Source organism: Saccopteryx bilineata, chromosome 1, assembly GCF_036850765.1.
Source record: "Saccopteryx bilineata isolate mSacBil1 chromosome 1, mSacBil1_pri_phased_curated, whole genome shotgun sequence".
In the NCBI taxonomy this organism is placed as follows: Eukaryota; Metazoa; Chordata; class Mammalia; order Chiroptera; family Emballonuridae; genus Saccopteryx; species Saccopteryx bilineata.
This window is the reverse complement of record NC_089490.1, coordinates 376,348,294-376,370,345: the sequence shown is the minus strand read 5'-3', so window position 1 is coordinate 376,370,345 and position 22,052 is coordinate 376,348,294. Positions and strand designations below refer to the sequence as shown.

Here is a 22,052-nt window from a genome sequence, read left to right as displayed (position 1 = left end):
ACAGAGAGAAAGGAGAGGGGGAGGGGTGGAGAAGCAGATTGGTGCTTCTCCTGTGTGCCCTGGTTGGGAATCAAATGCGGGACTCCTGCACGCCAGGCTGACGCTCTACCACTGAGCCAACTGGCCAGGGCCTAGACTGCATATTTTTAAGTGAGTTAAGTGTCTTCAGATGTTATGAGGTAATGGACTTATCAATATATTCCTTTTATCAGAGTAAAGTTTTATTGGAATAAAGGTAGTATTATTTATTAAGTCATTCAGCCCTGAGTGAGCACTTAACACCATGCATGGATAAATATTGAATGCTTAGTCAATATACACACAGTGATAGTGCGGTGGGGTAAGGTCAGTGGTAGGCGTCTTCACAAAGAGCAGAAAAGTGGATGTGCGAGCTGTGGGTAGCTTGCTGGGAGAGATGACCTCCAAACAAAGTCTTGAGGGATATATAAGAATTTATTGTAAATATACCTTGAGTTTATTCTAATTTATGTCACTACTTCCTAGACCTTCACTGTCAAGAATTTGTCCTTGGCAAGTTTTCTTATTTTCCTGAAGACATTCTCTACCACTGGGGTCATCAGTGAGCATCAAGGGGGTCGAATAATCATATTTGAGCTCACACTGGGCAAAGGTGGGAATAAAGATGGTAGGAACATACACACAGACAATAAAGTTTATTTTGCACAATTGGTATGTTATGAAAAGTGAAATAAATGTAAATTTCTATAAATTAAACATTGAAATGCACAGGAAGAGTTAACATCTAATAACTATATTATTATATGTGTAGTGAACTTGTTTCAACCCTGGAGTGAAGTAATAGGAAATACAGGCTTGATTCCTACCTTCTAAAGGCTTACATAAAAAAAAAGAGCATTTCCATAAAAATTCCAGAGAGTTTATGCTCTTTCCTTAGCACCTGACACAGTACCTGGCATGTGGTAGATTCTCACACATTATTGAGTGAATGAACATATCGATGGGTGATGCAGGCTGCACGTGTTCTAAGGATTCAGAGGGCTGTCAGGTCGTTGTGGATTGGAACAATAAGGGAAGATCTTAAACTGAATTTTGAGAAGGACTTAAGTCTGAATAGGTAAAGGGTGGGTTTGAAAATGAACTTGGAATACTCAAGGGATATAAACTAGGGTAAGATAGAATCAGAAAATTTGGTAAGTCAGACTGTTGGCAAACTCTTTTGTTAGACATAAGTTTAAGGAAAGGGACTGTGTATTTCAAATATTCCTTACATGGGGTCTAGCACATAGGGTGGGATCAAACAAGTATTTGTTGACTGCCTGACAGACACAAACTGACAGGATGACTGATTGACTAGCGGAAGGCTTCTAAAGCTGTAGCTCCAATGTCTTTTTCTTCAGGCAAAGTTGGTGTTTTAGAAAAATTCATCTGTAATTGGAGTATAGAATGTCAGATGTAATGGAGGAGGATCAAACATTATTTGGAAGTTCTTACAGACGATAGGAAGCTGAGAGAGAAGTGGGCCGGTGAGACCAGCTGGGAATGAAAAGGAATGATGCTTTTAATACTCCTGTGAAAAATGTTTAGCTCAAAATTAGGTTTCTGTTTTTTAACTCTTGTCTAGAGTCAGAGCCTGTGATGAGGAGTTTTGTACAAAGGACTTAGTGAGGGAATACTCTTAAATAAACCCTGGAAGTGGCCGAGGGAAGCCGCATCCAGTCGAGGAAGAAGCTTGGCCAACCCCTGAATCGAGCTGAGGTCTAGCCCCAGCCTGGAGTGGGACACACTCAGAATGGGGAACATACCAGTGAGAGTTGCCCAACCTTGAGACAAGGAGATTGGCTGTCGTGCCACCCAGTCCATCAGTCATCGGCTGTGGGCTGCACCACTAAGTAGGAGGAAGAGGTCATCATGTCACAGGCATGTCCTGCCTAGGTGTCTGGTTCCTTTCAGCCAAGGGTCATTCTCAGGAGAAGGGTGCAGCTGTGAGAAGTTAGTGGCAGAAGTCATAGCAACTGAAGTTTGTGTGTATTAGCCCAGAGTACAAGGAATCGAGGGGTGAGGGCACCACCGGTGTCTTCTACACTCTGCTATGGTCTGTTCTTCATCCAGTGCCCTGCTGAGAACCATCGAATAGCTTCCTATCACTTCCAGAATAAAATCCAAACCCTTTATACTGGCCTCCACTATCTAACCCTTTTCTAGATATATTGTAAATTTACTTTGGCTTTATCTATTGTACATACAAACTTAAAATATTTAAGCCTCATCATGTGGTAGAATGGTACTCACTAGACATTTTGTAGATGAGAAATCAGAGATGCACAGTGGAATAACTCAGGGTCACTAAGTAATAGAGCTGAGAATCAATGTTTTAATGTTTCACTGTTCACTTTTCAAAGCATCTGGGGAGGCATTCAGAGTATGATAAACTCCTATCAATTTGTTAACTTTTATTCCCCAGTAAGAGATTTAAACATTTTATTTTCAGAGATACTATTAGTTTCCCCCACCTTCTCATCCTCTTCCTCCTTTATACATTGTTTAAAAAATTCACATAAAAATTTAATCCTTTTAAGGTGAACAAGTCAGTGGCATTTAGTACATTCACAATGTTGTACAGTCACCGCTTTATGTAGGTTCAAAATATTTCCATCATTTCAACATAAAACCTCTTACCTATTAAATTTCTCCTCATTCCCTCACTCTCCTAACCCCTGGAAACCATCTGTCTGTGTTTGTTTCTACAGATTTACCTATTTGGGATATTTTATATGAAATAAATTACATATTAGTTTTTATGTCTGGCTTCATCCATTTGGCATTCTTGAAGTTAATTCACACTGTATATATATACACAAAGTATTATTTGTAATTCAACATGTTTATTCCTTTATCTATTGGTAAATATTTGGTTTTCACCTTTTGACTATTGTGAATTGAGCTGTTGTGAACATGTGTGCATGTGCATTTATTTAAGTACTTGTTTTCAATTCTTTTGGGCATGTATGAACTCATTAACTTCTAGTTTATATTTCTAATTCTAATTTCTGTCCATTTTAGATTACAGAATAACAAAATAAAGTAACTAATATCTGCAAAAATATGTTTTCTCTGCTTGAAGGCTTAAGCATATCTATTTATTCTGTAATTTTTGCTCATATTTCTGCCTACTTGTTATGGTTGTATGCGTGTATGTGTGTGAGAGAAAGAAAGAGGTTGAGAGAGAAATCAAGAGAGAGGTATGGAAAGACAAGTGTTTGTTCTTTGAATAACAAAATCATTGAATAACAAGCCATTCTGCAACTTGAAGCTTATTTATAATGATTTGCTCATATTTCATATCAAAACTAGTAGAATTTATGTGAAGTACTACTTCTAGGTCAAGGAGGCCAAGGCAAGTGCTAATAGAGAAGTGTTATTTAGAAATTTGGGCAAACAAATTCAGCTATTTTCAGTTACATGCAAATAAATGTTATTTTTCTCATTAGGACATATAAAGAGCAGATGACGAAGGCTCATTGCATTTTTGTATTTATGTGAAAATATAATGTAATCTAAAGTAAGTTGAATGCACAAGTAAAATAAATAACTCAGGTGTAAATTATTTACTTATGAAGTGAAGCCTCTTGAAAAGAATGGAATGCTGACAGCAACTTAGTATGCAATACACCACCCTTCCGTTCTTACCCTCACATTTTCAAAGTCATAAATAGTAATTTAGTTGCACTCCCATTAATATTAGTGGGAGTTCTGAAACTTAAATTCCTGCACACATCTTTGAAAATGCATAGGTCAAAGTAAACTGTTAATTTGAAACCGCTTTTCATTTTTAGTGAAATAGTTGGAGTCTCTCACCAAAAATATCCTAAAAGGCACCTTCATTCTAGTCAGAAGGGAAGAAATTACATATAAGGTTACTATTTGGAGGTCATCATCTTTAAAGCAACATGGATCATAAATCATATTAAAGAGAAACAGTGTTTTCTCGACCCTGAAGAACACAAAAGTTCAGGGACCACGTTGCTAGGGTCCTAAATAGTATAGTAAGCAGAGGACCTTGGACCCTTTCAATGGACCCTTTTCTGCCCAGTGCAGCCGATCAGTGATAGAGGCATGCTAAGGTGAATTTTAATTAGGACTAAATTGTGGTATTACTCTTTCATACCCTGAACATCTGTTCCCTTCAGAAATGATGATTTATGCAGGCTATCAGAGCAGACAGCTTGCTACAGCTTATGTCACGGTTAGTGGGAAGCTGGTGGTAGCATTTCAGAAAACCAGCATCTAAATGGAGACTGGCCAGTGTATAGGATATAGGTAATAGGGGGAGGGGAAGCATGATGTGTCCATTTTTAATTTTGAAGCCAAATATTGACTTGACTTAAAAAAAATTCTCTTCTAGACCATCTGTTGTTAATGAAGAAAGTAACTTGGACAATGAATGGGCTGATGCTTCCTACTGAAGTCAAGAGGCGGAAAACCAAGCCTGTTCTTTCTGTTAGAATGAAGAAACTTACTGGAAAGACCTCAGTCTGAATTCTGTTCTTTAAGAATGGCATGGGGCAAGATGGGCATGAGATTACAGTGGGAAAGGAAACAATGAAAAAGGTAATTTTGTATCAAATATTGATGGATAAATTAAATTTCAGAGTTATTATGCTTTTGAAATGTGTTGTTTTTCCTCTAAATATCAATGTCTACTAATAAACAAATATTAAGAAGGCATTTTCTAGAACACAAAAATTCAGCTGTTTAAAAGTATGCTTATTGTACTAACAACATAAAGTACCTTAGTAAAGCAATAATATTTCAGGGATTATTTGGCTAACATGGTCATTTACCTAGTAAAAGTTATGTTTATGTTTGGGGAAACATTCTAGTTGGTTACAATTTTTCATAGAATATTTAGATTGAATCCAATATAATCTGGCTTCAAAACTCAAACCTGCACCTTTCATTTAGTATAGAAATAAGACCTAGAAGCACCCCTTTGAAAGAACAAGTAAAGTTTAAAATAACATTCAGTTAAAGATTCCATATTCATTTTCTGATGCGCCTAAGACAAACCATGTAATAATCAAGCTTGCTTTAAAAAACAAATATAAAAGTATTACTTGTTACATAAGTGTATGTTTTTCAGAATGTGTTTATATGTTCCAGATCATCTTTTATATTAAAAAATATATGGATAAACTAATGAGAATTTGAAAAAAACATTTTTTACATGTGAAGATTTTCAATCAACCTTAAAGGAACCTAATAATAATAATTATAATAATTATCATTAAATATATATTAGAAATCAAAATATAACCAAACTGTCTAGGTTTTAATCCTGGATTCATCATTCACTATCTTTGAGACCTTAGGTAACTTATCTTTTCTGATCCTCAATTTCTTCATCTAAAAAATGGGGATAACTATAATGCCTACCTCACAGAATTGATATGAGGATTCAATGTGATATTATTTGTGGGCTATAATGCCTGGCACCCAGAGAGGTCCCCCCAAAATATTTGTCATTCTTATCTTTAGGACTCATGAACAGACATCTAATGGTTAGAAATTTATTTCTTATAAATGAGAAATATTTATTAAGAAGTCAAGATAAATGTAAATCGTTTTGTTATACCAGATTATTTTTTAAAATAATTATTGCTTAAAACAGGTGAATTGTTGACTAGATGTTGAAAATTTTTATTATCAAAGTATCTTTTTTTCCTCCTCTACTTATTTTTTGTGGTTGTAAGAACATTTACTGAGAAGCTGGGAAACCAAGTTTTATTTCCTTCTTATTTACATATTTGGATTATGAGTAAAACAAGAGATATTACGCACCAGAAGAGCAAATTGCTAAGGCAAGTTGTAACATCTTCCCTGGAGATTTTGAGAAATAGAGAAGATGGACATATCTCTCAGAATGTTAAAATGCAGTCATTCTTGGAGATGGAAGCTAGATTAGATAACCTCTTGAGTTCACTGCAGTTCAGTCTCTGTAATTCTATGCCTTGGGGGTAAAATTGGAGTAATGGTCACAGATGACATGTTCTTGGATGAAGGATTGAGTGTAAATACAAAGTGTCATGGATATTTTCTTTTTTGGCTGTAGAGAGTAATTTATTTGAAACTCTATGATCAAGAAATTCTTCAGCTTTTTATTCTTACAATTTGTAGAATTTAAAGAATTTTTACAATTTATAAAACTCAAGGAATGATTCCGTAATAGTTATATGTGTCAATGTTTGTTTATCACTTTTAAGAATGAAGTAAAGGAGAGGGAGCAACAGAATATTGACCTTGGTGTCAATAGAACCTTCTGGAGGGGAAAAAATATAACACTAGCTAGCTACTTAGTAAATAAAAATTTAAATTTGAAAACTTTGTTGATAATTATAGGATAATGCCCTATTTATAGATTTAATACCAAATTGGTAATAGGAACAAAAAAGTGGCATACTCCTAGAAGAAACACAAATAATTTTCTCTTTTATGATAATATATTAGGAATGTTGGAACTACTAGTTATTTTTAGATTACTAAACTTTTTATACAGTAATTTAGATTACTTAGAAATTTTGTATTGCTAAGTAATATAAAAATGAAATAGAATGTAAAGGACTCTAATATGGCAAAGGTTGTTCCAGTGGGATAAGAGATTTATTGAAGATGGTTGCTAAAATAAGGTAGTTAAAGCATAAAAGTCTCCTTTGAGCTCAGAATGGAGACAAGAGGAAATGACTGTTTCAACCAGGAATGCAAAACCAAGAAGAAATTCATTTGTTTTAGGAGGCTAAGTAATGAAGAAGTTTAAAATGAGGTCCAAAGTGACGTAATTCTTTACTAAACTCTGGAATACCAGAAGTATAGGCCGTTCCTTTGAAACTTGAATTCTATGGTTTAGAATTAGTTGGTGTGGTTTTAGTAGTGATACAGCACCTGTCACTATGGAGTACAGACTAAACATACATATCCATGATTTGATAAAGGTATTTAAAAAAATTTGTGAACACAAGATGCAAAGTAAATAAATAAAAAAAGAAGATATCTGCTCTAGGCACACAACTTTTTTTCAGGCTAGCATTGTGGTGGATCAGTTGTATTTTCCCTCAGTTATCTCTTAGAATTATTGTCAGAGAAGTGGAATTAAGCTGTGTGGATGTTTGTATTATCCAGGATGGCATTTCTTTTATGAGATATATTTATTTATTTTTTTCTCAGCAGTTAGTAATTATGTTTGTTTTTTGCATTGTTTTCTATGTACTATTGCTATTTCCAAGTGATTGCAATGGTGGAGAAAACAATGAAAAAGATAATGAAATGAATGAAAAAATGGAAAAGATCCCTGTCCTCTAGCTCCAGTTTGAACTACTGTACTTGCTGCGCTGCCTTCTGTCCTGAGATTTCTCTTCACAATCAGCCTGAGAATTGAGTATCTTTCCTTCTTCCCTTTGTTGGACTCTTTTCTCTTAGTGTCTAGTCTTCCTCTTTCTTCATTTACTCTATCCTGCACATATTCTGGTGGCTTTTTGAGAAAGAGAACATGGGAGATAATTTTTTTATATATATTTTAGGACACTATTCCGTCTTCTAAATATTAAAGATATAGCTCCATTGCTTCTTGCTTATCGCCAGTGTTGCAGTTGAGAAGTCTGGTAGCATACTGATTCCTTGTCTTTTGTAGATGACCCGCTTTTAATTTTTTTTCTTAGAAGAATATTTAAAATCATCTTTTTGTTCTCAGACTTCGGAATTTTTCCCATGATGTGCTAGATGCTCAAACTGAAAAGTCTCATACTTCTCTGATGAGTAATTTTGTTGAATTATTATTATTTTGGGATAATTTTTTATTTTTCTTGACTTTTTCTGCTCTAATTTTATGGAACTCCTACTTGAATTTATTGAATCTTCTGAACTGAACTTATAGTTTCTTTTATCTGGGAGATTTCCTTGCCTTTACCTACCAATCCAATGATTTTTTTTTTTTTTTACTTCTGCTTCAGGGCTGTTTTTGTTTTCTCTAAGCACTCGGTTGTTTTGTTTGTATGTTTGTTTTTGCTCTTTCCTATTACAGGCTTTTCTTAAAGATGAGCTAATCCTCCATCAATATTTAAAGCAAAGAGATAAAAAGCAATTGAAAAGCTGTTGAGCACAGGTGTGCTTACGGAGGGGTGATTTCACTGGAGAGTGTTTTGACTAGGCCTTTGCTTGGAGGTTGGGAAAGGTCTCTAATTGTCAATGTCTCTAGATCTTTTCTCTGGGGCTGATCAGTTTCACTGCATAGAGACTGCCAATTTGAGGGTTATTAGTCAAGTGGAGAAGGGGACTAAAAGTTGCACTTTCTTATGTAGATTTTCATGGAATTCCCCTCTTTTCAGTAACCTACCCTCACACATCTGCCTGGTGCTTCTGATTCCAGAGTCTCTCTGGTTTACCTCCCTGCAGAACAAGTATCTTGTCTTTTCTTCTGATGCAGTAGTGTAGTTGTCTTGGATGCTTGCTGTTGGGATGCTTGCTTGAGTTCTGGGGGTTTATCTGCTTTTTACAGAAATAGTCAACTTGTTTTCAGCCCCACTTGTTAAGAAGTAACTGATGGCCCAAATTTCTGAGCCTTTCTGGGGGTTCTGCAATACAGGAGCAAGGTTTATTCTGCTAGCATAAGTTTTGACATTTCTGGGATTTTAAATCATTACCCACTTAATTATCTTTACTCTGGCTTCCAGAGTTTTTGTTACTGGTATCTTCTTTCTGATTCTTTCTCTACCTCCCTCCTCTTAGATGCCAAGTGTCCATATTTTATTTAACATTGATAAAGCAGGTTTTTAATACAAAAAGATAATTCAATATCCTCTTCCTACTTCAATGGGTTGTTTTACCCAGTCTCTTGGCGTTTGTACACCCCACTTTGGAAAACATAGTTTCAAGCTACTTGAATGAGAACTGAATACTCCCTTTGTCACCTGGAGGCAACATATATTTATTGCAGTCAAAGGTCTGTAGTGTTTCTTAAATAATGGTCCACAAGACACCTGCATCAGAACCATCTGGGTTCTGTGGTAAACATTCAGGCTTCGCGGCCTCACTCCAGCCTACTGAATTAAGAATCTCTTGAGTGTGGGACCTGGGAATTTCAATTTCAACAAATGTCTCCAGATGATTTCTAGCCTGACTAAATTTTAGAGAACTCTGTTCTGGTGTTCTAAAAAATTCAGATTTACTAATCACAGAAATCCTCATAGATTTCTTATGTTGTCTCATGTTATTTAAGAGAAAGAATATAAGAAAACAGGCTATGGGATATGAAATCACTGGTTGCTAGATTAGAAGTAGTGCAGGGCGTTCAGAAATCGGGAAAAGGAAAATGTCTACTGGTTTGCAGGGAGTAGTCTATGTGTAGCAAGTCTGACTTAGAAAAAAAACAAATAACTCCCTCAATATTTGTATACAAGTATATTTCATTATAATGACTTTTTCCTATTATTTCTGAAAAATCATGTAAGTATTCAGGGAATTACTTGTATATGACTGTCAAGGTATAAATAAATAATAGACATTTACAGATGCCTTTAAGCCACAGGAATCTAGATATAGAATCTGATGATAAGCACATAAACAGATGCTCAGTATTATTAATCATCAAAGAATGCAAATTAAATCCACACTGAATTACCCCTATACACACATTAGAGTGGCTAAAATTTATAAAAGACCGACAATATTAAATATTGTAAGTCTGTATATTCTAAATATTGAAAATTTAGAGCTCCTGGAAGCCTTATATAGCTAATGAGAATGCAAAGTGGGACAGCCATTTTACTAAGCTGTCTGGCAATTTGTTATAAAGAAACATGCACTTATTACACTCTCTAGCAATCCTTTTCCAAGTAAGCAGCCCTCAACGTTGTTTCTAGGTCCTGCAACTTTAAGTGAAATGGCACCTAATGAAACCAATTTTACCATAGGCTAATTGATATAAACAAGATTAAGTTCTTAGGGCATCTCATCAATGTTATAATGTTGAACAGAATTATGTTATTCAGGGACCTGATGTATTTACCCAAGAAAAATAATATATGTCAACACAAAGACTTCTAGGTGAATGTTGAGAGTAGCTTCATTCATAATGGCCCCTAACTAGAAACAACCCCAAATGTCAATCAACAAAGTGAAGGGATAAACAAATTGTAATATATTTGTACCAACAAATGCTCTTCAGCAATGAAAAGTAACAAACAAAAGAGAAACAAAAGAAGGCAAATATAAAATATTTTGTGCTATTTGATTCCATTTATATGAAAATGTAGAACAGACAAAACAGTGGCTGCTGGGGCCAGGGGTCCTGAATTGTGATTGGGGGAAAGCATGTGGAATTTTGGAGAATGATGGAAATATTCTATATCTTGATTGTGGTGGTAGTTTCACAGTTACTTTTTTATTTTTCTTTTTTAAAGATTTTTATTTATTTATTTTAGAGAGGAGAGATAGAGACAGAGACAGAGAAGGGAGAGAGAAGGGGAGAAGGAGCAGGAAGCATCAACTCCCTTATGTGCCTTGACCAGGCAAGCCCAGAGTTTCGAACCAGCAACCTTACTATTACAGGCCAATGCTTTCTTTTTCTTTTATTTTTTTATTTATTTCTTTTTATTTTGAGAGGAGGGAAGGCAGAGACAGACTCCCACATGCACCCTGACTGGGATCCCCCTAGCAAGCCCACTAGAGGGAGATGCTCTGCCCTTCTGGAGTGCTGCTCTGTTGCTCAGCAACTCAGCTCTTCTTAGCACCTGAGGTGGAAGTCATGGAAACATCCTTAGTGCCTGGGGCCAGCTCACTCCAATCGAGCCATGACTATAGGAGGGGAAGAGAGAGAGAAAGAGAGAGAGAGAGAGAGAGAGAGAGAGAGGAAGAGAGAGAAGAGAGAAAGGAAAGGGTGGAGAAGCAGATGATTGCTTCTCCTGTGTGCCAAGACTGGGAATCAAACCCAGGGCATCCGCAAGCTGGGTGGATGCTGTACCACTGAGCAAACTGGCTAGGGCCTCACAGGTACTTTTTTCTACCCACATTTTTTTTAAGATTTTTTATTTATTCATTATAGAGAGGGGAAAGAGAGAGAGAGAGAGAGAGAAGGGGGGAGAAGCAGGAAGCATCAACTCCCATATGTGCCTTGACCAGGCAAGCCCAGGGTTTTGAACTGGCGATCTCAGCGTTTCCAGGTTGACACTTTATCCACTGTGCCACCACAGGTCAGGCCTCTACCCACATTTAATGGTGCACTTAACATAGATACCATTTATTTTATGTAAATTATTCATTAAAGTAGTAGATTTAAAAATCAAACAAATATCAGGATTAGAATGATAAAAATGTAAAACTAATCTGGACTATTTAATTGTTCTTAAGAAGAGATTAGTTAAGGATAAAACATCCAAAATATATGTATTAATAGATTATTTAGAAAATCTTCTCTGGTTATCTACTTCTCATTCACATTTGAATAATAAAATGTCAGAACACCAACATTTCAAACTGAGAAGCGATAATTGCTTTTACAAATCATAGTCATGTTCATTACCAGTAGGAGCAAATAACTAGATTTGCTGTGCCACCCATCACCTACTTTTATGAGAATAAGATAAATAACAGACCAGCAAATTTATCTCTGGGATATATTCAGTGATATGCCTTTAAGCTACTTAATAAGATGGGTATAAATTCAGTCCAATCTCCTGGCATCTTCAGATTAAAATAATAATCATAATTTTTATTGTAAGTCATTTAAAAATGTTGGTCTTAACAGAGAGTTATACCAAGTACATTTTATTATGTTTTAATTCTTTGAAAATTCATCATGTATTTGGCAGTCTTTCAGTTAGCCAAAAAACAAAAAGAAAAGTCTGTAAAAACAAATTCCCTTTCTCAAAATATTCATGATAAATTGTAGTTAGCTTTTACTGGACAAGTAGAATTATTGCGAATGGTAAAATTTTATTTTATTTTTGAATTATTACTTAATAATTATTGTATTGTTTTCTTTTTTATTTAGAAATTTAATTTAATGGGGTGATGTTGGTCAATAAGAGTACATAGGTTTCAGGTAAACATTTCTATAGCGTTTGAACTGTTGATTGTGTTGTATACCCATTACCCAGAGTCAAATCATTTTCTGTCACCATATATTTGTCCCTCTTTACTACCCTCCCCCTGGTAACCACTTCACTTTTATCTATGTACATGAGTATCAGTTTTATATCCCACTGATGTATGAGATCAAATAGTGCTTAGCTTTTTCTGATTTACTTATTTCACTTAGTATAATGTTCTCAAAGTTCATCCATGTTGTCATAAATGGCAATATGTCATCATTTCTTATGGCTGAGTAGTATTCCGTTGTATATATGTGTTACATCTTCTTTATCCAATCCTCTATCGAGGGACAGTTTGATTGTTTTCATGTTTTGGCCACTGTGAATAATGCTGCAATAAACACACAATGTCTTTGTGCAAAAATGTTGTTGAGTTTGTCAGGTAGATACCCAGTAGAGGGATTGCTGGGTCACATGGTAGCTCTATTCTTTTTTTTTTTTCTTTACAGAGACACAGAGAGAGAGTCAGTCAGAGAGAGGGATAGACAGGGACAGACAGGAACGGAGAGATGAGAAGCATCAATCATTAGTTTTTCGTTGCGCGTTGCAACACCTTAGTTGTTCATTGACTGCTTTCTCATATGTGCCTTGACTGCAGACCTTCAGCAGACTGAGTAACCCCTTGCTTGAGCCAGTGACCTTCGGCTCAAGCTGGTGAGCTTTTGCTCAAACCAGATGAGCCCGCGCTCAAGCTGGCGACCTCTGGGTCTCGAATCTGGGTCTTCCGCATCCCAGTCCGACGCTCTATCCACTGCGCCACCGCCTGGTCAGGAGGTAGCTCTATTCTTAATTTTTTGAGGAACCCCCATTCTATCTTTCATAATGGCCGTACCAGTTTACATTCCCAACAGTAGAGAATAATTGTTTCTTTTTTTCCACAACCTCTCCAACACTTGTGAAATATTTTTAGTAATCCAGTGAGTTAATTTCATAATTATCCATTCATTTTCACAGTTTTCAGCTTGCTAAATTTCTTCTAAAATTCTTCTGTAGGTTCTTAAATAAATGGTTTGCTTCTTGGGTTTATATAGTTGGTTTTTTTTTTAAAAGACTTTATTTTATAGAGGAGAGAGAGAGAGAGAGAGAGAGAGAGAGAGAGAAGAGAGATATGGGGGGAGCAGGAAGCATCAACTCCCATATGTGCCCAGGGTTTTGAACTGGCGACCTCAGAGTTCCAGGTCAATGCTTTATCCACTGAACCACCAGTGCCACCACAGGTCAGGCAGTATTAAAGCATCTAATGAGATTTTGAGAGCACCATTCACTCAACCACTAGCTGCAGGAGATAGCCTGCTGTGGCACACCAGAGTCCCTGTCCCTGCAATGCCAAAGCTACGTCGTGGTCAGACAAAGACTTGTTCACGAGTAGGAGGGCTTCTCAGCCTGAAGTGCCTGCAAACCTGAATGCAGTTAGAGAGTCACTGGAGAAAATTGACGGGAGCTGGGATGGGAGCAATCATCAGCCAACTGCCTAAACTGAACAAAAAGAGGAAAACAAAGAGAAATGCCTGGCCATTCTTGTCTAATGACAAAGTATTTGGGGTGACATTTGGTGCTGAATTTGGGGATCAGTGGATCCCATGAAAGTTTGTTTTGTAGGTGTGAGAGACAACAGTTAGATACAGAGGGTTTTGGGCACCAGTTGTCAGCAGCAGGCTGCTTGCTGCACTTTGGAATCACCTGGGCAGTTAAAAGATACTTGTGTACAGGCACCACCCTTGGAATTTTATTTAATCGGTGTGGAGTACAGCTCAGGCATGGGGACTTTAAACAGTCCCTGTGTGATTCTAATGCTTAGCAGTGTTTGAGAACCCTTGCTCTAGAGCTAGTCGGCCATTATTTGAATCTGGCCTGATCTTACAAGCTCCGTGACTTAATATGATAACCTTATGGACCCTCGGTTTCCTCATCTAAAAGTAGCAAATACAGTACTAAATACTGTTACATTTTCTGTACAAATACTCATTAAGTTAGCTAAAGCAATTTTTCTCATTTGAGGAACCTGGGCCAAAAAAAAATCCTTTTTTATCAGTTAAGATGACTTTATCTGCAAATAACAGAAAAATCCTGATTTAAACAGACTTAGATAAAAAGAAAGCAAGAAATTCAAAGATAGGGCAATTCCATACATAGTCCGACAGAATTCCAGTTATGTTCTCTATAATGTTTTAGATTTTGTGCATTTTCATACATTGGTTACATGATGGCTTCTAACAGCCAGGAGCCACTTTGTCCAGAGGCAGAAAAGAATTGTTTCTTCCATATGACTGAAGAAGTCTTTTCTAGAAGTTCCTTCTCATGTCTCATTGGCCAAAACTAGATTATGTGTCCACCCCAAACTGACAAGGGACATGAGACCACCATGATTACTTGGATCAATCAAGAACATTGTAGCCTTCTCTGAGTCAAAGGGGCAAGAGTGAATCCCTCAAGAAAATCAGGAGAGCAAGGATGCGGTCGAGGGTGGGTATTGGGAAGGCAGCCAAGAGAATTGGTATAAATGTGAAGAGGTTTTTTTCCTAAAGACAGTACAAAGTAAGTGCTCTGATACTAAAAAAAATAATATAGGCCCTGGCCGGTTGGCTCAGCGGTAGAGCGTCGGCCTGGCGTGCGGGGGACCTGGGTTTGATTCCCGGCCAGGGCACATAGGAGAAGCGCCCATTTGCTTCTCCACCCCCACCCCTTCCTTTCTCTCTGTCTCTCTCTTCCCCTCCCGCAGCCAAGGCTCCATTGGAGCAAAGATGGCCCCGGGCGCTGGGGATGGCTTCTTGGCCTCTGCCCCAGGCGCTAGAGTGGCTCTGGTCGCGGCAGAGCGACGCCCCCTGGTGGCAGAGCGTCGCCCCTGGTGAGCGTGCCGGGTGGATCCCGGTGGGGCGCATGCGGGAGTCTGTCTGACTGTCTCTCCCCGTTTCCAGCTTCAGAAAAATACAAAAAAAAAAAAATATATATATATATATATATTAGTTATATTAGAATTTTATTAGTATATATTAGAATTTTCTTTTCTAGAATTACACATACTTTAGTGATAGCATTATTTTATATGATCAGTCTGAAATTTTATTTGCAAGTTTTATCAGACTCATAACAATATACAATTTATGATGAATTAATGCAAATTAGAAATAATATATACTAACTTTCACTCATTCATTAACTCATAATATCTTTACGGTTACTCATGTCTGCCAAGCCCCTGGACAGCGTGCTGAGTGAGAGCAGCCAGGGTCTTCCACGTTCTCACGGAGCATTTAGTCTACTGGGGAAGAATCTGTACAATGGCTACATTATTAAACGTGATGGGTGGCACAAGAAAGTCTTCTGAGAAGAGATAAGCAGGATTTATCTGGGTACATATGGGAGATACTGAGGACCGTAACCTTTCCAAGCAGAGAGCTCAGCATATGAAAACACTCCATGACAGAGTGAGCAGGATAAATTGCGTTGAGTTGAAATGTGAGTCTGGGAGGGAGAGAGTGGCCTTGTAGGACAGGTTAGAGATTTTTGCACCCCCCTCCCCCCACCACCGAGAGCAGTGAGAAATGTAAAAAATTTTAATTAGGAGTGGAAGGAGAGGGCAAACCGGATTTATGTTTTTGAGTAGATCACTTTGGCACTGAGTGAAGAACAGAGTGGTTGGATCGGGGTAGATAAAGGGAGATTATCAGCTAACTGCTGCCTGATAATAGCTTGGAGGAGGGTATGGTAGTAAAAATGGAGAAAGTGGATGAATTTCTAAGACTTTTTAGAAGATAAAATCAACAGGCCCTGATAATGACTTGGCTACTTGGAGAGAGGGGCAGTGAGGGTATTAAGGACGGATACTTCCGGATGGGTGGAGCTACCCTACGCTGAGATACCAGAGAAGAAGACCGGGCTTGAAGGGAAGAGCAGGGATGCAGGGATTCAGTCTCGGACATGTTGGTTCTGAGGAATATTTCATCTGTTTAAGCAGAGACACCGCATAGTCTGTAGCTCAGAGGGAAGCCAAGGGGCAGACATCAATTTGAAAGTTGCGTCGATGGAAGATAAAACATTGGGCTGTTGATTAGATTGCCTTAAAAATGAATATAGAGTTAGGCCAGAGGAATAAAACTGATCTTGAAGAACTTAAGTGAATGAATAGACAGGGATGAACCTCTGAAGAAGACAAAAAAAAAAAACCAAAACAAAAACAGAAACAGGAGAAAAATTAGTGGGTTTCTAGATTTCAGAATTCAAGGTCAAATATTATTAAAAAATCAAAACAAATAAGAATTAAGAAAATGTCCTTTGGCATTGTCAATGTGGTCATTTTTGGTAATTTTTGTGAGAGGTATATCAGTAAAAGGATGATGTAAACCACCAGACTGGAGTGGCCTGAGAATGAGCAGGAAGAAAGGAAATGGAAACTCAGAACATGCCCAAATCTTTTAAGGCAGTGGTCCCCAACCCCCAGGCCGTGGACCGGTACCGGTCCGTGGGCCATTTGGTACTGGTCCACAGAGAAAGAATAAATAACTTACATTATTTCTATTTTATTTATATTTAAGTCTGAACGATGTTTTATTTTTAAAAAATGACCAGATTCGCTCTGTTACATCCGTCTAAGACTCACTCTTGACGCTTGTCTCGGTCACGTGATATATTTATCCATCCCACCCTAAAGGCTGGTCTGTGAAAATATTTTCTGACATTAAACTGGCCTGTGGCTCAAAAAAGGTTGGGGACCACTGTTTTAAGGAACCTCTTCCTGAAGGGGAGGAGCAGTTAGTTAGAGGGTGATGTGGGTGGTGGGAAGATTTAACATTTCATATAGGAAAGGCTTCATCATGTTTAAGTGCCAGTGGGAAAAAAATCTAGTTGAGGAAGAGTAGTTGAAGATATATATGAGAAAAAAAAAGGTAGATAACATATACTGCTTTAAAAGCTGAGAGCAAATGTAATCAAAAGCCTAGGTAGGTAATTGGCCTTAGATAGGAACAGGGACTCCTGTAATAAAACTAAAGGGGAAAAGGAGAGGATGGGTGGAGAAGTAGGCAGGTTTGTAGCTTTGGTAGCTTGAAGGTGAGGCTTCAGTTTTCTCTGTGCTGTCATGCCATCTGCCTAATATAAAGAGGGAATAGGGGAGGAGAGTGGAATCTGGGCGGGGACAAGCAGAACAGAGATGGTTAAGTGACTGGGCCATATTGAGGCGACAGGAGGTTGGTAACCATGAGTAATAGTAATGCCGATGTGTTCATTTGTGCAACTTTTCCCTGCAGTACCAGGCTTCTTGGTGTGTGCACAGAGAGTGGACAGTAAGAGTCATCCTGAGTTAGGTTTTTTGTGGCAAAAGAGATCCATGAATGAGAAGGAATTACTAGAGTAAGGGTGCACTTGAACATCAGGATCCCCTGCGCCACCTCCTGGTCAGGCTTTTTTGATTATTTCTTAACTATAAAAATGTACAAATGATTCTTAGCCCACAGGCCATTAGAAAACGACTGTGGCCAGAATTAGCTCATGGGGTGTAGTTTGCTAACCCCTGCTGAAGAGAGCACACGAGGAAGTGTAAATGTGGCTTACACTTCTGGGCATCCATTCATAAAAACATACTACAAGTTATCAAGGTTCTCTGTCTTTGAGGAGGACAACATTGTTGTGTCTGATGGCTTGTTGCCATGGCTCACTTGGTCTCCAGTGATGTTGAGTTAACATTCTCTCTCACTTGGATTGGCCATGGCAAACCAAACCCAGAGGTCGTAGTTTGTGTAACTACACCCCCTCCATGGTGGCCTTTCCAGAAACTGCAAACTGCACCAAATGTGCCTGGGGCCAAGGTGACTCCCAAAACTGCAATCAAGTTGATTGAACCAAAAAGATTTTGTGGAAAGTCTCTTCCCGGGTGCTTATCAAGAAGAGCCTGGTTTTACAACATGATGATACTAAGCTTCAGTATCAGAAGGCTTCCCTACTACCTAAACTGTAAGAAATTAATGAAATGTGAATTTGTGAAAGTAATATTTTAACAAGTTTAACAGCTACAGATGAGTGCAAATGGTATTTTAATTAACCTTAATATTACGGCAAGATGGCACCATTAAATATTTTTCAATTGTGAAATATAAGAACCACCTTGCAAGTAGAGGCTTCTTCATCTCAGGGCTTTTGACAGAAATTTATATTGATACTAATTTGTACCACTGATAATTACTCTGAGGACAGGGCTGCGGAAGGCTGGTATTGCTTAAACACTACAAGGGTCTTACATTCTGAAAGCAGGAGAGGTTGGCGGTGTTGCTGATGCATTAGTTGTTTCTAATATCTGACTTTCTAATGCCAGTTTTTACACTGATTCAACTCTTTAAACTTGGCTTGCACGAACATTTTTACTGGTGTTTTAGCACAACGACAAGAGGAGTCTGAGTTAGAAAGCCATGTGATTTTACTTGACTGATATTTTTAAGACTCAAAAGCAGCAATATTTGAAATAATTTTTAAAAAGTCACTAAGATTTTAATGAAAGTAAATGGGACAATCTTGAAATACCTCCATTTTACTTTGTTTAACTGGTAAATTATAACTTTGGAGAATATTTAGGTATTTGAAACTTCACTGGTAACTAGGGAATATGGTTTGTGCAAAAGGGCTTTGTTGCACTTCTAAATAATAAATTTTTAAAATTAAGAGATTGAGGATTAAATACAAAGAATAGAAAGATCAAGAATGTGGGGAACCAAAGGAAGAGACTTCATCTGTGTAGGGTCTAGGGAACCAACTGTAGATTATTCAGAGATGATTGGCTAAGGAAGAAAGAATGTGTACTGAATTATCTCCCTTAAGTGTTTCAGTCAGTGAGGGTGGCAATGGTGGTGGTGGTAAGAGGATAAATCTTTGGGCACAAAGTCACCTGAAAGAAAGTGACCAACAGAAGAATTTTGTTAGAGGCAAACTATGTTAATTACTTCAAATATTAAAAAAGCAGTTAGAGTGGATCCTATGCCAGTGTCAATCAGTATGTTCAATTATCCTTTCTGTCTCAAGTCACAGACAAACTCTAGTTGGTTCTCCTGATACTTTCTCTTGTGTATTCTGCACATTGCTTTTCAAGCATCTGCATTAGTCCATGGTATAGGAGTCCTAGGTGAACTTGTGTGTAGCAGTCACTAAAGAAATTGACCCAAGAAAGTGGAAGGGAAGGCAGGAAGACTAATGTTTAACATTTAGAGAGTCACCAGGGTTATTACCCTAGTTGATTGGGGAGCAAGGACCAATCCCAGCCATGGGCAAGAGGGCTAGAGTGTAGCAGGGACAGTAATGTCAGAGGGGCTGTTCCATCCTAGGGAGCATCATGTCTGACTTGTGAGGACAGACAGCATTGGTCAGGAAGTAAACTCCTGCATATGTACTCCAAGTAAGCAGATTGGAGGTCAGTGGATTTACTGCACATCTGCACATGACAGTGTGATTAGTCACATGTGAAGTACATTGCAAGTATTATTTAACTAGGTAGAGCACTGATATGGTGAAAATTTCTCTCATAAATTAGAGGGTGAAATATTATACCTAGAACTTCATTCTTAATCACAAATAGATATGCCTTCTTGATTTTTAGAAAAACACAGCAACTCATTGTTTCTGAAAATTGCCCAAAGCTCTGGACTATAGCTAGTGTGCAAGAAACACACACAATCTGGTAGGTGCCCATGGGAGTGTGTGGCACGTGGGAGCATTACTGATTTGTGTAGCATTAGAATAAAGACTGAGAACATCTGATACAATCCAGTAAAGGCCACCTTGTCAAATTAAATTCCTTAGTTAATTATTTGCATTTTAAATGCAATATAACACTCGCAGCAACTAGATAAACCAGATCAGTCACAATCTTTGAAAGTTGTTCTCCAAACTGAAAAGAAAGAACAACTTGGTCTCAATATCTACATTAAACTGTTTAAATATGCCCATTGTCACAAAGAAAATCAGTTGGTTTGGCTAGGACTAGGATTAGAGGCTTCAGTTATAAAGTTGGGATGGAAGTGGGCAGAAATGAAGGCGGGCGGTATCAGCAATGGGAAGATGTTGTTTTTTGTCATGTAATTATATAATGAACATTGTCCTTCAATAGTTCTTGGTTATGCAAAAACAATAGTTTATTATGCAATAAATAGTAAAAATGGAAGACAAAGTACTTTCAATTTGGATGTATTATGTACTTTCAAAATCCTAATAAAACCTGTCCAAGGTTATGTGATACTTTCCAACTTTCCTGTTACTTTAATTTTTCTCACCTTGTGAGTAAAACATTCTTTCCAATTTATGCTTGTTTGTTTTCCCTGATATAGGAAAGGTGATTCTTATGCTGTTACAAGAGCTTCATCAAGAACAGGTGGAGACATTAAAATATTAAGAAAAGAGCTTTAACATATTGGAAACTATTCAAAGTGAAGTTCTTGAGACTCAGGTTCATGGAAAACCTTGAAATGCGGTTTATTCCATTTTTAGTACTCGAACAATATAAATTATCAAAGTGAACTGTGATCAGACTATATTTATAACATATTAGGGCATTTGGAAATAATTTAAGCAAAAGAGAGTACCTTAAAGCCTAATTTAAAAGTAATATCCTCTCATTGTAAAATAAATGCAAAATATTGAAAATAAGAATAATATAAAAATCCCCCAGACTTCTACCATTTTTTAACTAGTGTGCAATTATTTTTTAATAGTTATTGCATCTCCTTTTTTAAAATTATACTTGTGTGTGTTTTAAAAATACCACTGGCATCTAATAATTTTAACTGCCTTTTTATTTCATATATTAGAAACATTTTATAAATCATTAAATTTTATTTTATAATATAATTGTTAAAAACCATGTAGTATAGAAAGGACTCTAGATGTGTATTTAATTTAGCCACAGCTCACTGTGATAAATTATTTATAGGTTTTTTTTCCCTGTGTAGGTTTTAGATACTTGCACAATGAGAATGAACTTAAATTCACCAGCCCGATATCTTTTTGATTTGTATGGCAGAAAAATTAAAGATATTTCAAAAGGTAAGTGGCAGAGATTTTATAAACTAGAAGATAATATTATGAAAGGCATTTATATTATTTTGTTTTTACTTTACACATTTAAAAGGAAAATGGATATAATAAAATAGTTTAATTATAACATGAATAACATATTTTTCTTATACAAAGGGAAATCATGAAAGGGCATTCAGATTTTGGGAATCTTTTATTTCAGCATGTTTTAGTCTATTTAGGCTACTATAATTAAAAAAAAGCATACAGCAAGTATTTATTTCTCACGTTATGAAGGTTGGTACCAAGATCGAGGTGCCAGTAGATTCAGTGTCTATTGGAGGCCCATTTCCCAATTCTTCTTACTGTTGGCTTTATATGGCAGAAGGGGCAAGGGTGATTTTTGGGTTGTCTTGCACAAGGACACTAATTCCATTCAGAAGTGCTCCACCCTCATGACCTAATCACCTCCAACTACTATCTCATTGGGGATTAGGTTTTAACATGCATTTGGCAGGGAAGACACAAACATTCATTCTGTAGCACAGAGCAAGCTCAGATGTTTAAACAAAGTGATGTGTATGTGTTTTTGTTTTTTTTGTATTTTTTGTTTTTTTCCTAATTGAGAAGCAGGAAGGCAGAGAGATTGACTCCTGCTTGCACACGACTGAGATCCACCCAGCAAGCCCACTAGGGGGCGATGCTCTGCCCATCTGGGGCCATTGCTCTGTTGTAGCCAGTGCCATTTTAGTGCCTGAGGAGGAGGCCATGGAGTCATCCTCAGTGCCCTGGTCAGCTTGCTCCAATGGAGCCCTGGCTACAGGAAGAGAAGAGAGAGATAGAGAGGAAGAAGAAGGGGAAGGGTAGAGAAACAGATGGGTGCTTCTCCTGTGTGCCCTGACTGGGAATTGAACCCAGGACATCCACACGCCAGGCCGATGCTCT

General features: G+C 37.4%; 1 protein-coding gene across 1 annotated transcript in view; it reads left to right on the top strand.

Annotated features, from left to right (window-relative positions):
* Positions 1–22,052, top strand: part of DCDC1 (doublecortin domain containing 1) — a 433,887-nt gene that overhangs the window by 32,438 nt on the left and 379,397 nt on the right. The window contains 2 exon segments of the mRNA XM_066253876.1: positions 4,385–4,590; positions 21,044–21,137. Of these exon segments, the coding sequence (XP_066109973.1) occupies positions 4,385–4,590; positions 21,044–21,137 (300 nt within the window).